Source organism: Panthera uncia, assembly GCF_023721935.1.
Source record: "Panthera uncia isolate 11264 chromosome E2 unlocalized genomic scaffold, Puncia_PCG_1.0 HiC_scaffold_20, whole genome shotgun sequence".
Classification (NCBI taxonomy): domain Eukaryota; kingdom Metazoa; phylum Chordata; class Mammalia; order Carnivora; family Felidae; genus Panthera; species Panthera uncia.
Genome location: NW_026057589.1, coordinates 20,628,344 through 20,643,322, shown reverse-complemented (window position 1 = coordinate 20,643,322; position 14,979 = coordinate 20,628,344). Strand labels below are relative to the sequence as shown.

The 14,979-nt window shown below is 46.7% G+C and overlaps 1 protein-coding gene and 1 long non-coding RNA gene across 8 annotated transcripts in view; one reads left to right on the top strand and one right to left on the bottom strand.

The window, feature by feature from the left end:
- The window catches only part of CDH13 (cadherin 13), a 1,039,621-nt gene that overhangs the window by 451,511 nt on the left and 573,131 nt on the right, over positions 1–14,979 (bottom strand). The window contains exon 6 of one of the 4 annotated variants that reach the window (XM_049622724.1): positions 12,642–12,824. The exons of the other annotated variants lie outside the window; for them this stretch is intronic. Coding sequence (XP_049478681.1) covers positions 12,807–12,824 — 18 coding nt within the window. The 3' untranslated portion in view covers positions 12,642–12,806. Of the gene's footprint in view, positions 1–12,641; positions 12,825–14,979 lie in introns of those variants that run through there. 4 annotated transcript variants of the gene reach the window in all.
- On the top strand, positions 682–10,508 carry LOC125916489 (uncharacterized). Of its 4 annotated transcripts, XR_007455935.1 has the most exons (5): positions 1,230–3,345; positions 3,784–3,969; positions 4,287–4,350; positions 4,735–4,938; positions 6,131–10,508. It is a non-coding gene; the product is annotated as an uncharacterized LOC125916489 (long non-coding RNA). The 4 variants fall into 4 exon arrangements; XR_007455934.1 differs by lacking the exons at positions 1,230–3,345; positions 3,784–3,969 and adding an exon at positions 697–1,040 and having other exon boundaries at positions 6,131–10,507; XR_007455937.1 differs by lacking the exons at positions 1,230–3,345; positions 3,784–3,969 and adding an exon at positions 700–862 and having other exon boundaries at positions 6,131–10,507.

Sequence of the window (14,979 nt, the reverse complement as noted above, 5' to 3'; positions counted from 1 at the left end):
TGGGATTAATGATGAGAGGTGCTCCCTTCCAAAGACTTTGTCCTGCCTCCTTCTCATGGACAGGGGCCATGTCTTGATTATGATTGTTTTGGTGCCCAGCATGATGCCTAGAACAGAAGCCAAGCTGATGGCCCGTTGAATGTCAGAGCAAACACAGTAATGAAGGAAGGAAGGAAGTTGAGGAAACACAAACCAGGCACGCTCTTACAACTTATCTGAAGTCCTTCCTTGCAGTTACATGTGGGTGTCTACCATTTTCCACAAGGTCACATGGCCAGGGAAGATGTTCCCATCCAAACTCAGGGACAGGTTCTAACAATCTGCCATCTGTGGTCATGGCATCTCCCTTGCTAGTGATGGGTTTAGGGTGGGCATTTCCCTCAGTCTGGCCAATGAGGTGTGAGGGCGCATGTGCTGGGGATGGGGGCATCTGGGAGAGTGTGACCAAGGACACACATAAAGGAAGAGATGGTTTCTTCCTTCACCTGAAGCGGACATGCCTGCCTGTGACATCATCCAGCTGTCTTGCACCCTGGGAGAGAGTTAGCCTGAGGAACATCCTGCCTGCTGAGAACAGCAAGGCAGAAAGGAGGGAAGAACCTCTCTTCGGTGCTGGTGAGGTATTGCATTAACCATCCCAGGAGCTTCACACTCTGTTTCCTGAGATGATACCTTTCCCTCATTGTTTACAACGGGTGGGCTGGGGTTACCTGGTACCTGGCTTCCAATATTCTAATTGTTTCAACAAAGAATGCAGGTCCTCGCTGCCCTTTTGGGGTTCGCCAGCTCTCCCCCCCGCCCCCCCACAAAATCCCTGATGCCGAGGAGGAAAGCGAGGCTGGAAATCCTGGGATGGAGACAGGTGAGCAGACAAGGTGGCAGAGCGATCACGACTGCTGGCAGCCGTAATCAGAGCAGGGCTAGAGAAGCGAAAACGGCCGGAGGCTCAGCGAGGGACAGAGGTGCCTGTGTGTCACAGAAGATCGTGAGGGGACACTGCCCTCGAGACCAGGGTGGCGGGTGAAGAGCAGGCTCCACCGGTAAGCACTTAGAGGGGGCAAAAGAGAGGCTCCCAGGAGAGAGTGGCTTCACTAGCTACTACGAATGAGGTGAAAGCAGCCAGTTTATGGTACAAGGACCCTGCACATCCACATGGGAGGTACTGGCTTAGTACCTGCTGTATAAGCTCTTGTTTTGGGCTTCTCGCCTTGACTTAAGAGGCTTGGTAAAGGGCAGAGTCTGCCTTTCTACTCTTTTAGGTGCTTCCAGGAGTGTTGAGAGGGGAGACCTCTCCCCAGGAGCCAGCTTCTAGAAAGGGTCTGTCTGGGGACACAGGGATGAATACACCGACATGACTGTCAAAGACTATGTGCTTGCCATTAATTGATACACTCAATTTTAATAATATCCTATGCTATGGCCAACTCATATCCTGAACATCACGTTTTAAGGGGCTATTTTTCCATATCACACCATCCAGTGAAGGGTGGCTAGGAAGGAGGGAGGACCCTTCCCATGAAGAATGGGCCAAAGAATCTGTCCTCAAATATCTGGGATCTGTCATGTGGAATGGCTTGTAGATCTCTGTGTTTCTCGAGTAGGAAGAACGAGGAGGGAATGATTATTTTCCAAAGGGCAGATCTGAGCTCAGTGCAATGCTGTTTCTCGATACCCTAATCCCAAAATGAAAGGTTACCGTTACATACTCACTGATCACTGGAAATGCTCCAAATGCTGAAGAAAAAAACTGGACGACCACCTCAAGCAAGAGGATGTTGTGTGCAAAAAGTTGGAATAGTTGACTTTGTTTTTAAATGCTTACTTATTTATTTTGAGAGAGAGAGAGAGAGAGAGAGCGCCTGCACATGAGTGGGGGAGGGGCAGAGAGAGAGGGAGAGAGAATCCCAAACAAGCTCCACACTGTCAGTGCAGAGCCTGACGTGAGGGTCGATCCCACAAGCTGTGAGATTGTGACCTGAGCCAAAATCCAGAGTCAGGTTTTTTATATAACCGACTCAGCCACCCAGATACCCCTGGAATATTGATTTCTGTAATTATTTCCTACATGAGACCTTATGGAAAACCTGTATCATTGAATTCATAGAAAGGAATGCTATGTCTCTTTCAGAGACATGGCTCCTTTTTTCTGGGATAATCATACTCAGCCCGTCTATCTTCTCCCTCCTTAGTTACTTATATGTATTTCTGATACTGTATTCATTTATTAAATAAAATGTGGGGTGCCTGGCTGGCTCAGTTGGTAGAGTGTGTGACTTTCCATCTTTGGGTTGTGAGTTCGAGCCCCATGTTAGATATAGAGACTACTTAAAAAAATAAAATCTTAAAATTTTTTTAACATGTATTTAGTTTTGAGAGAGAGAGAGACAGAGACAGAGACAGAAAGAGAGAGAGAGAGACAGAATCTGAAGCAGGCTCCAGGCTCCATGCGGATAGCACAGACCCTGACGGGGGGCTCAAACCCACAAACATTGAGATCGTGACCTGAGCCGAAGTCAGTCGCTCAACTGACTGAGCCACCCAGGCACCCCTTAAAAAAATAAAATGCCATCGCATACCAAACGGTATGCCAAGCTCAACTTCAAAAGAGTGTACCCGTATTTCTTACTAGTCACTTAGTCATTCTTAGGACAAACAACGCGGTATCACTTTAGCTGGTTATTTCAAAATATAATTACACTTAGGCCTAATGAATTTAGACTGTTCATTAGGAAAAGAATCTTCCTCAATTGCGTAGTCCACGCAGGCAACATAAAACACGATGGGAGAAGGCTTTCAAAATAGAAAACACAGATCATCAAAAGCTATCCCAAATATTTTAGAAACATCTGCAAAAGAAAAGCTGTTGATATTTTTTGTTTTGAGTTATTCCAAGTCTGCTTACTCTAGCCCATCTCGTGAATTTTTTAGGAAATCTTTCCACTTGAAAGTTACGGAATTTTTTTTTGTCTTTATTTATACTTTCTTCCTGCCTCAGATTTCTATTTTAATTCGGACAGCTCTTCCCGAGGTAAAGATGGGGCACCGCAGGGAACATTCTCCAGGGGCACCAACAAAATCCAGGTCTCTCAACGTGCAAAACATGTTCACGTTTCCCAGTGGCTCACGGTAGGACGAGGAAAACTCCAGCTTCTTCACCTGGACCATATGGCATTTGAAAGGAAGCGAAATTTCCTCTTTTCAAACCAAAGGCCTTCACTAAGTCTACTTTTATTGACAAGCGTTTCAGGAGAGTGCGCCCGGGGAAAAGGTTCCTCCAGCTCTCGGAGTCTCCGGCACACCCGGTTATAGCACAGCTGTGCGGACGTCACACTCTCTTGGCTGCAGGTGAATCAGAGAGAGGGTAGGCCTATTACCCACCATGTGGTCCGGGGAAATCACAGTCAGAGGAGGTCAAGGGAGGCTTAGCCTCCCGCCCAGGTCTCCAGGGGTGCCTACTGTTACCCCGTTATATTCAATTTACGTGACTGAATATTAAAACAGAACGAGCCGGTGGTGGTCTTCCACCTGGACGTTTCAGGAAACTCCATGGCTATTAGTCACTTGGTAACTTCTCACGGTGCCAGCGTGACGAAAGCTGTACCAGGTAACTTCAGCCACGGAGCCTTTCCACCTGTTACCGTTAAATTAAAACCTGATAGGTTGGGATGACTCCAGAATAGAACAGAACAAATCTGATCAGCAAAGGGGGAGCTTGCACATTTGTTATGAGGGTTATAAGATTCCTGTTTGAGCCGTCTCCCCCCTCCTACCTTTTCTCGCCAGGCGCCTGCAAGAGGCTGTTTTTCAAAGGTGTGGCAAAGGAGGCAGCAGGTCCTGGAACCGCACGGATCTGGGTCCAAGTTCCGGCTCTGCCATTCGTCAGTGTCCCAACCTTAGGACTGCTACCTAGCTTTCTGCCATGCATAAACGAGCAAACACCATAAACGAGAAAACCACCACCTTCCAGGGGTACTGCAGACTTTCTCGACTTTAGCACTACTGACGTTTGGGACTGGATAGCCTCTCTGTGTGGGGACTGTCCTCTGCATGGGAGAATGTTGAGCAAGATCTCTGGCCTCTCCCTCCCACATGCCAGCAGCACCCCTAAGCCAGTTGCGACAGCTAAAGATGTGACCAGACGGTGAATCTGTCCCCTGGAGGGCAAAATCAGCCCCGGTTGAGAACCCCACTGGCTTACTGTGTGGATGAAGGGCACAGATCTGTCATGTGCTTGGCACAGAGTGTAGACTCAGCAGAGTATTTCTTTCCCTCCCAATGCCGTCTAGGTGGTCAACAACCTGGCCTTTCGTCACTGTGTCTGCTTGCCTGGCACACACACTCCCTCAGATGGTGAGTGAATCGTAAATGCCCTATCGTAATGGCCTTGTGGGTCTATCAGTCTGTCGTCCCCAGGTGAAGGAGTAAACCTGTCACAGCAGGATTCTCACACAGAGAGTCGTGACACTGAGGCTTTTCCTTCCAGGAAGCCACTTTATTCGTGCCGGCACGACTCTGTTGGCTTCTTCCACGACTGGAAGAACTAACTGAGCCCCGAACGCCACGTGGCATAATTTTTTATATATATTTTTACTTCTTTGTCTCACATATATGGTAACACATAAACATGTAGTCTGATTAAGTGGTCTCACGTTACAAGGTTATGAGGGATGTTGTCACATACCTATAACCAGATTGCCTTGAGGTTGTTTTGTTTTTTTTTCTTTCTTTCCCTAGGGAGGGGACCCTACCACTCTGTCACCCAGTCTTGGCCATTTGGACCCTCTCGCTGGAATCTGAGCGTCCACTGCAAGGACCCACGGGCCCTTGGTGTTGGTTAATTCCAATGGCCCCACCTAACAAGCAAACCACTGGTTCCTTCTCCCACAGCCCAGAGTTCTCCCACTCCATCGCCTAAGGATCTGCTTCATCAGTTTTACTGTCAGTTCTAGGAGCTTCTCGAATACATTTTTTTAACTTCATCCCAGTGGTTTTAAACAATTTTTGGCAAAGGCAAAAATAAGCAGTCCCTAAAAGTCCATGGCGAGACAAGATGACCTTGACAGAGAAAAGGGATGACAGTGGATGGGTCTGTCAGTGGCTGTTTAGAAACATAAGGCTCCATCTTTCCATCTTCTCTTCCCCTCCCTTTCTGAACTGTGGTCCAGGCCCGGCAGCAAGGAAATTACCTGGAGCTGACAGGTGGCACAGAATCCCAGGGCTACCCAGGTAATTCAAATGCACACTCATCTGCAAAAGCACTGCCTAAGAGGGCTCCCCTTGAAGGGATGCTGGGCCATGCACAACCCACCTTGTGGGAGAGGAGACAGAGAAAGAAGAGAAATAGAATAGATATTAATAAAGACTTTAGTTCTTCCCCACACCCCAGACACCTAGCCCCGCTCAGCCCATCCCTCTGTGTAAGCACTTCCATAGAAATATGTTCTTAGCTCACACCTTGGCTCAGTGTTTTTAAAACTGAGTGTCACAATTCATTTTCAGATCATGAAATCAATTTATAGGTCATGGCCATTTTCAATAACAAGAAGGAGTAGAACGGAAACTAGAAAGTGAATACCACCTATCATAAAGATAGTATTATTTGTGAAATGTCGTTTTGTGGTGTGTGTGTGTGTGTGTGTGTGTGGAGGGTGCTGGGTTGTGATGTAAAACCTATTTCTTTACTGTGGGGCTCTATCAGAAAAGGTTGAAGGTCATCATCTTTGACCTTCACCAAGAGCTGTTCCGAGAAAGAATATTAGAGGAATTGTTTTATTTCCTCATCTTTTAATTGTTAAAATTATTCAAGAACTACATTCGCTGAATTTCACAATGACCCATTGCAGATTCTTCTCAGAAATAAGGCCCCAAAGTTTGCCTCTGTCCTTGGCAGACGTGCTCTGGTTCGCGGTTCATGAGGAACAAGAGCTAAGTAAGCGTTTGGGTTTCTAGTCCTCAGCACTGCACGCCTGGGGTTAAGTTTGAAACTCAACCACAGTGAGTCTCCTTAGTCAGGATTCAAGACTGAGACCCTCTGTAATGGACTTTGCTTTGTCTTCTGTGAATGATTTTCAAATGCTTCTCTACCTTGCCTGTGAGTGTAACGATACGTTGCACATCCGTCTTTTTTTAGAGGCATCTGGAACCTAACGTGATGAAACACCTAAGTTGGATCAAAAGTAATACACAGACCTCCGCTGGCTGTCCACACAAGGGCAGAAGGCACAGTTCAAAGGGCCTGAGGATTTTGTTTTCCTGTGCACAGACGACCCCCTCTCCACTCCGCATCTCCAAGCCCTTGTCCTCCAGGCTCATTCTGCACCCATCACTCTGCCTGTGACTTACAGTGATTCTCCCCTTTCACTGGGAGAAGCAGCCGGTGACTTGGGGGCTGGATCCTCTCATTATCCCTTTGCGCAGAGGAGAAGACAAGCTCAGCGAGGCTAAGCGGCACTGCCACCACCTCGATTCAAACCTTGTCCTCTTCACCACTGTCCCATCCACCCCGTCACCCGCACGCCGCCTCCAGCAGGCATCTGCGTCTCTGGATCCGAGCACAGCCACCCTCGGAGGACACACATCCCCCGCCCACCCCCCCTTCCCACCAAGACGCTAAGTACACGGCTGGCAATCATGGGTGATATCTGTGACATTGCACACGAGCCTCCTTTTATCTTTTCCAGCTCCCTTTGTTTATATATCAAATGGAACAGCACTCACCCTCTTCAAAGGGAGAAGGAGAGGCAGTGATGTGGAATGAATCTCTTAGAAGTAGAGTTTGACGGCGACTGAAAGATTTATCCAAACGAGAGGGTACGAGGACCGGTCACATGCCTGTCATTTATAGCATCGTGATGGGCTCTATGCCATTAACTTTTAATTAACTCAATTAGAACAGAATGTCTGACACCACAATGAGCACATACAAACACCCCGGTTGGTGTCATGTTAAATTAATGTCTCTGAATGGCAGATTCTCTGCTTGCATTAATGGGTTTGCCACCCTGGTTCTGTTAACTGTCCCCAGCTCCGACGTGCTGGTCACATTGGAGACATACCAGTGGTCCCCAGTGCACACACAGCTCCTGAAAGTCCCACCTCAGATGGAACACTGAGCCCCGAAGCCTTCTCAGATGGCCCTTCTCTCGTCTTGATCAGCAGGAACACTATTTTCACCGCTCAGGCTCCACGGGCATTTTTCTCCCCTCGTGCACCCACTAAAGCTGGCTAGATAAGGTGGGGTCTAATTTTTTTAAGACGTTTCATCTTAATAATCAGGAACCAGGATGGCTAAAGTAGGCTTTTTCAGTAGGGGGCTGCAATTTCAAATAAGACACACCTTTTTTTGGCTCTTGAGCTGAAAATGTTGGCAGTGAAAATGGTTTCTTTACAGTCAGACTCTAGCTATAATGCTGTAAAGCTATGCTTTTTGGCCAATCAATGTCTTCGCTCATCTTAAGGAGCATTGTTAGTACAATTCACTGTCTAAATAAAAAATAGCCTCAAAACAACCATGGATTTGTACTTGGGTATAAAGGCCTGGTTTAATCTATCACCTCATACATTTAATCAAGAGTAGGCAAAAATTAATCTTTCAAATGGCCATTGTTGCTGGTGTGTGGTCCTACTGGGTTCCTCTTCCTAAAAGATTCACGGAAGCACCTTCCCCTGATTTCTTTCATAAACTTCTCAGGTCATGGACCCAACGCAGAGAAGAGGGGAGGATTGGGACAAAGAATGGAGACAAAAGCTGAAGGGGCTAGAAAGAGGCTGACATCCCTGAACTTTGGCCTTTGGGGTCATCTTGAACACTCCTTACATTTCATACTATGTCATTTCACTTTTAGCAAACAAGAAAATGCAGACAAATCCTTCCTAAGCAGCAGCCACGTGGGGCTTCCTTGCATGTGTCAAACAAACCACGGCTTTCCCTCTTAACCTTTGCACATTCTGCTCCTTTGTCCACGAAAGGCTACTTTCTCTGTTTGGAGAACTCCTGCTCACCTTCCAGTAGGAAAGGCTGGACACCGCTTCTGCAGGGGAGTTCTCCTCCACCCCCACATTTGCGTTCCTTCGAAAGCAGTCATCACTTTATTACTTGTTCAGTGTTTGCCTTTGTGCTACACAGCAAGTCCCGGGGTCAACCACCTTTGCCTACAGTCCCCACAACACATAGCATCCAGCCCCTGAGACTTATTCGACAGGCAGGCGGTAAATGCTCATAGGAGACAGGAAAAGTCGTGCAGCACAGCCTACATCGGAACCCATCACAGATTCCAAGGGTGGGGCCAGGCTGCGGGTCTCTGGCGGGCTTAGCAGGGACTCAGAACTCCCTGATGACTGCGACCGCGGCCCCTTCATTGCAGTTGCTATAAAGTTTTTTTTTTTTAAGTTTATTTTCTTTTGGAGGGGGGAGGAGCAGAGAGAGAGAGAGAGAGAGAGAGAGAGAGAGAGAGAGAGAGAAAGAGAATCCCAAGCAGGCTCCATGCTCAGCACAGAGCTCAACGCGGGGCTTGAATCCACAAACCATGAGACCATGACCTGAGCCGAAATCAAGAGTCGAACTCTTAACCAACTGAGCTACCCAAGTGCCCTGCTATAAATATATATTTTTTTACTGTTTTGAAAGATATCCCTAATGTCCTTATGGCCTTGAAGTTCTCTGAGTAGGCAATACTTAAAATGAGAGCATCCGTGGGCCCTGATGACCTCAAAGAATCAATTCCTCATAAATATGTACTTATGGTCTTCTAAAAAGTCACTTATGCTAAGCTAATTTATATACACCTGTTTAATCTTTAACAGCCATAGGGGGGTGGGTATATATGAAATCCTTCCAGGTTTAACCACAATTGGGCCACCAGCTTCCCATTTCCGATGTCTGCTGTGTGCCTAGCACATCGTGAGCTATTTTACTGGCACCGTCTCAGGTGATCTTCAGAACAGCCATACGAATTAGGAGCCAATCCCATTTTACGGACAAGGAGACGGAAAGGGCTATGTGGCTTGCTCAACCAGGCAGAAGCAGAGCTGGCCGCTGAACCCAGTCCAGCTGACCCCCTAGTGCCCCTTTATTACAAATACTGAAAATATCACAACCAAAGTTGTCCCGGATTTTCATACTCATCCTGCTGTTGAACCAGGAAAGCAATGAGACTAGACACCAAGAAAGGTGGTTTTCAAGGGTTAAATAAGTCATTGCCATCTGGCCCAGCACAGCCCTGCAGAAGGAGCCGAGCTAAAGCAGGGCGGTAATCAAGTCTGCAGGACACGCGAGCCATTTTTGGCTGAACGTGATGGCAGGGACTTTCTCATGTGGAGGAAATGCCAAACCACTGAATATGCTCGCGAAGACATTTTCCAACATTTAAAAGCCTTAATTGTCTTTATCTGTGGGAAAGCCATTTTCTGTATGCATTCCCAATTTTCTAATGCAAATACAAATACCCACCTTGCAACCAACCCTAGTTTCAAGCTGGGGAAGAGGGTGGAGGCCCGGCCATCTGGGGGAGCTTTCCACTTCTCTTTTTAATGGCCAAGCCCTCTGCCATGGCCTCACAGACCACGTTGAGCAAGTCGCAATGTGCCCGGACTCGGTACACATTAGTTTCGAGGACTGAATCCTCAATCTTTTCATTAGTCAATTTCATCTACAGTCAGTATTTTTTTTATTAAAAATAATAGCAAGAGATTTTGTGCATTCCTGCTGCTTCATGAGCCATCTGTCACGGACACCTTGGGCAAAGAGGCTATGAAAAGCATGAGAAACATGTCGATCAGCTGGAAAAAAAAAAAAGAAAAACAAGAAAGAGCTGGCCTCTTGCTTTCAGACAGATGAATTCTAGCATCTCACCCAGCATTTTCCCCTAGTAGGGACATTTTTACAAGGAATTTAATTGATCCTATTAGACTTGGTATAGGAATCAGTTATCTTTATAGCTACAGTCAGCCAATAAGAGAAGCTGGGTGAGTCACTTTTATTATTGGTCTCAAATTGGAAGAAACACAAAGAAACCAAGCAAAATCCTGGAGAATTATTGAACAGATTCAAGGTCTGGGTTTTTTAAAAATGTATTTATACCCTGTACCAATCCGCACTGGATTCAAAGAAGCTTGTGCCACTAAGCACAGTAACGTGGAATTGTAAGTCGCCACAAAGAAGGATCAGAGAAAGGGGAGAAGATTGGCATTGCGTGCCGTCCTCGGATGTTACTCTGCCTGGACCACCACTCTGACCTTGCGTGTCTTGTCAGCCAAAGGAAAAGGGGGAAATGTGGTCAGTAAGTGCTGCCAGTGGCTCGTGGTGGTGATGGTGAGGGAGAGCACAAGGCACGTCATCAAAAGGATTCCTGATCCTTAGATCACGAGTCTTCCAAGAAGACCCCAGCACCATAAGCCCCCCCATTCTGTGCCAAGTAGCAAGAGGACCGGGTCCAGGCAGTGAGCTACATGGTTTCTCACGCATCACGGAGCAGCTCAGCCACCTGGCTGCAGCCCCCGTCCACCAGCTGGGGAGGCCAAGGCTCGAAGAAGTAATGTAGCCTGCGCAAGGTGACGTGACTAATAATGGAGCAGCAGAGGTGATCAGCTCACTGCCATGCTTCAGAGTTCTAACTCTCCTGCCTCCGTCCAGTCAAGGCAACACTGAGGGACCCCTCCTTGTGGCAGAAACTCTTACCAGTCCCAAGGCCACTCCTTCTGGTGGCCTCACGGGGCTGGCTCCATCCACGGATTGATTCTGAGCAGGTTGTTAATACCAGAAAGGTTTGGGAGCGTTACATTCTATTATGTGTGTACCACGCATGCCTGTGTGTGAGCACACCGAGCAGAGTGCACAGTGCCCCTCGTTTTCCAAATATGTGAATCTCTTACACAGACGTACCTGCACACGTGCATGGACAGCTGTGTGCACATAATGGCATGTCTGTGTGGAAATAACAGGAATAGCAACGGCTAATGCTGAGAGCACCTAGTGTGTGCCAGTTCCCGTTCTAGGCATGTCCTGGGATCTTAATTAAGGGTATTTGGAGCATAGCAGCAGCCTCCTCTGTCAGACGATGGCAAAATGGCATCTGAAAATGCAATGTGGCTTGTGAGGCCCCTGAAGGCCTAGGGAGCCCTCAGGTCGACCGCTCCCTGAGGTCATCAAGTCAGCTCTGCTTCTCATTCCCCCACCTGCTTTACGACGAACCAACAAAGCGACGCACCGTGTAGGCATTTATGGTGTGCATGGGTCTCTCAGCATGCCCCCACAAGCTGTCTCTTGCTTTGATCACAATTGGTGAGAAGTGCAGGTGGACAAGGCAGGCTTTTAGGGACAGAGTCATGTGACGCTGTGAGCTTTCATTTGCAGAATCCAGAAGAATGGGCTGTCTCAGGTGTAGCTGCTGCTAGATGCCCAGGCAGCTGACAGCAAGTCCCTCCTCCAAACCACAGGCACATGGAAGCCTTTTAAAGAATCACGAGATATCCGAGAGGTTGCTGCCTGTCTCTCCTCTAGGGTTTTGGGGGTTTCCTGTCTCACAGGCAAGTCTTTCTTCCTGTTGGAATTTGTTCTTGTGTCTGGTGTGACAAAGCGGTCCAGGTTCATTCTCCTGCATGTGGCTGTCCAGTTTTCTCAGCACCATTTGTTGAAGAGACTGTCTTTTTTTTTCCTATTGGATGCTCTTTCTTGCTTTGCCAAAGACGAGTTGACCACAGAGTTGTGAGTCCATTTTGGGGGCTTTCTATTCTGTTCCATTGATCTATATGTCTGTTTTTGTGCCAGCACCATACTGTCACACAGCTTTGTAAGATAGCTTGAAATCCAGAATTGCGATGCCTCCAGGTTAGTTTTTGGTTTTCAGGATTGCTTTGGCTAGTTGGGGTCTTTAGTGGTTCCATACATATTTTAGAATTGTTTGATCTACCTCTGAGAAGAACGCTAATGGTACTTTGACAGGGATCCATTAAATGTGTAGACTGCTATGGGTAGTATAGATATTTTAACAATGTTTATAGCAACAGTATCAATCATAGCCAAACGATGGAGACAGCCCAGATATCCATCAACTGAAGAATGGATAAAGAAGATGTGGGGTGTGTGTGTGTGTGTGTGTGTGTGTGTGTATACATATAATGGAATATTACTTATCCATCAAAAATAACCCCAAAATCTTGCCATTCGAACAACGTGGATGAAACTAAAATGTATTATGCTAAGCGAAATTAGTCGATCAGAGAAAGACAACTACCATATGATTTCACTTGTATGTGGAATTTGAGAAACAAAACAGATGAACATATGGGAAGCGGCACGGAAGAGAAGAGAGGGAAACAAACCACAAGAGACTCGTAAAGACAGAGAACAAAGGATGGGTTGATGGAGGGAAGTGGGTGGGGGATGGGCTAGATGGGTGATGGCTACTAAGGAGGGCACTTGCGATGAGCACTGGGTATTGTATGTAAGTGATGAACCACTGAATTCTACTTCTGAAACCAATACTGTACTGTATGTTAACTAAAATTTAAATTAAAAAAAAAAATATATATATATAAAATAAAGAACCATGAGATAGGGAAAGATTCCAGCTTGGAAATTTTTGATTAAAAATAAAAGCAACTTTTAAAACCAGAATTTCACCTTGGTTTTAAACTTATCCGCCATGATTTTATTTTGAGGAGGAGGATGACAACGGCAATGGTGACTATTACCATTTTCACTTCTTTCCCGAGCGCCTCCTCTGGGCCGGGAGCTGTGCCGAGGATCCCAGCTCCCTGTGAGCAAGCTCTGATGACCAGACCCACGTTGAAAATCAGGACTCAGAAGTTCAAACAGTTGAGGCCACCTGTCCAAAGTCAGACATGATTGGAAGACAATGCCATATGCCTCTTGAGCCCATTGTCTTAACTCACAACTTGTTACACCCGGTGCTACAGACTTTAGAGACTAGGTAATTCTTTCCCAGGGCATGGGAGGGGGGCGGTGCTGTCCTGTGCACCTGAGATGCTGAGCAGGGTCCATATACATTAGAAGCTACTGGCAGTCCCCTTGTCATTCATGACAATCAATAATGTCTCCAGAGGCTGCCAAATGTCCCCTGGGGGGTAATCACCCCCATCCACCCGCAATCAGGCCGAGCCTCAGTCAACGTGCTCACATTCCCCTGTGGCTGGGATGCCAATGCCTACCATTCAGTTACATCACACAATGGCTTGTGATACCTGATTTGGCTCAGCCTAAGTCTCCAACAGTCTTTAGCACAAGAAAGGATGCTGAGATTTGCTTTAAAAAACAGGTGTGCTTCTAAAATGTTTTCCATAAACACAAGTTTATAATGGTTTTAAGATGATCGTCCTTGCTTAATAAAATCTTATTTCCCCATTTGCATTCATTAGGAAGTTATGGCCATGATTATATTAACCGTAATACGCTAATAAATACTTGCCTAAAGATGTGGCAAACACATCAAGAGAAGTTAAAACTTTCTCTTCAAATTGTAAAAATGCCACTCATATCCTAAAATAAAAATATGCTTGGGGAAGGGAGGCTGGTTCATACGCCTGCTTAGCACAGGAGCATAGGATGGAAAGGGGGAAATTGTAAAAACTGGGATATTATCAGAGCTTAACTTCCACCCCCACCTGTGATAGATGTCCATGCAGGGTGCACCTAGCCTCTGAGGGTCTTCCTGGGGAACAGAGAGGGGACACACTCTGGGTCTACACGTTAAATGTTTAAAAAGCTCAGCTGGGTGAGGGAAGGTGCCTTTCTGTGTGTGTACTTTCCCCCAGGTGGCCGCAGCTCTGTGTCCCAGCCAGGCAATCTTGAGCAGTGCCCTGACCGTACTACAGAGTTCTCCTGCTCCACGGTGGGCAGACAGAGTCTCTGTTCCCCAGCCTGGCCACCTTCATCTCAGAGGCCTGGCCTCTCAGCTTGGACCCCCGAGACAGGTAACTCACCTCCTGATATTTCTTCAGCTTTAGGAAAAAGCTAACTTAGACTGAAAGCATTGTACCTTAAACATAGTGAGAGTTCACAATTAGTAACCCTCTAACGGCCCATGGCTACAGTCAATAGGCTACAGGGCTTGCTACTAATGGTCTCAGATAACCGGGGTTATCGGTCCCTCTTGCCTCCTTGTCATGTCCCTATTGCAAAGAAACAACTGCTTGGTTGGTCAATGACAGTGCTGTTTTAGAGGATTGTTAGCCAAGCATTTACAGAAAGAACCTGTAGTTACGATGTTAACAGATGTGGATCTTTTATTGGGAAGTTCTCATCCAAACAGGAGACTGGAATTGTTTTCAGGTCCAATTGTGCATGTGTGTGTGCGCGCACGCGTGTGTGTGTGTGATCTCTAACACTAATTTTCAAGTTTCCAATTCCACTTGTTCCAAGAAGGCAAAATTTGTCAAGCCCAGTTCGCCATTGTCTTAGGATACACATCATTTAGGGACGGAAAGAGCCATTCTCGGTCATGCGGTGTTGAGTCTTGGTTTTCCCTTGGGTTTGTTTGATTTACTACTCTGAGTGTCCATTTGCTTCACCTGTAAATTGGCTATATCGATGGCACCTGTCTTAGGAGGTCACGACAAGGATTACAGGAGATAAATCAGTGAAGCTTTAATGGAGTGCCTCCAGCAGAGAAAGTTAGTGTCATTACTAACTGTATAGGACATTCTAAGTTTAGTAGGGGCAGTGCTATGCTGGTAAATGCTTCCACAACCAGCTCTCTGAACAAGCCTTCCTATTCCTGTGGTGTAAACATTCTTATCATAGCTGACATGGAACTATAAACAGGAAACTTGGAATAGGAGGAGAGCTGGTAGGTTAAGGACACAATATCCTCTCCTTTGTTGTTTGATGATCTCCAAAACAGGCTCTGTGTAACACGTAACTTGCTAAAGAGAATCCAGCTCTGGCACTCACTCAAGGAAAGCTAAGCTCAAGGTCTAAGCACCGAACTCTTGGTGTGTTACGAGTAAAGCTTTGGGGGATAT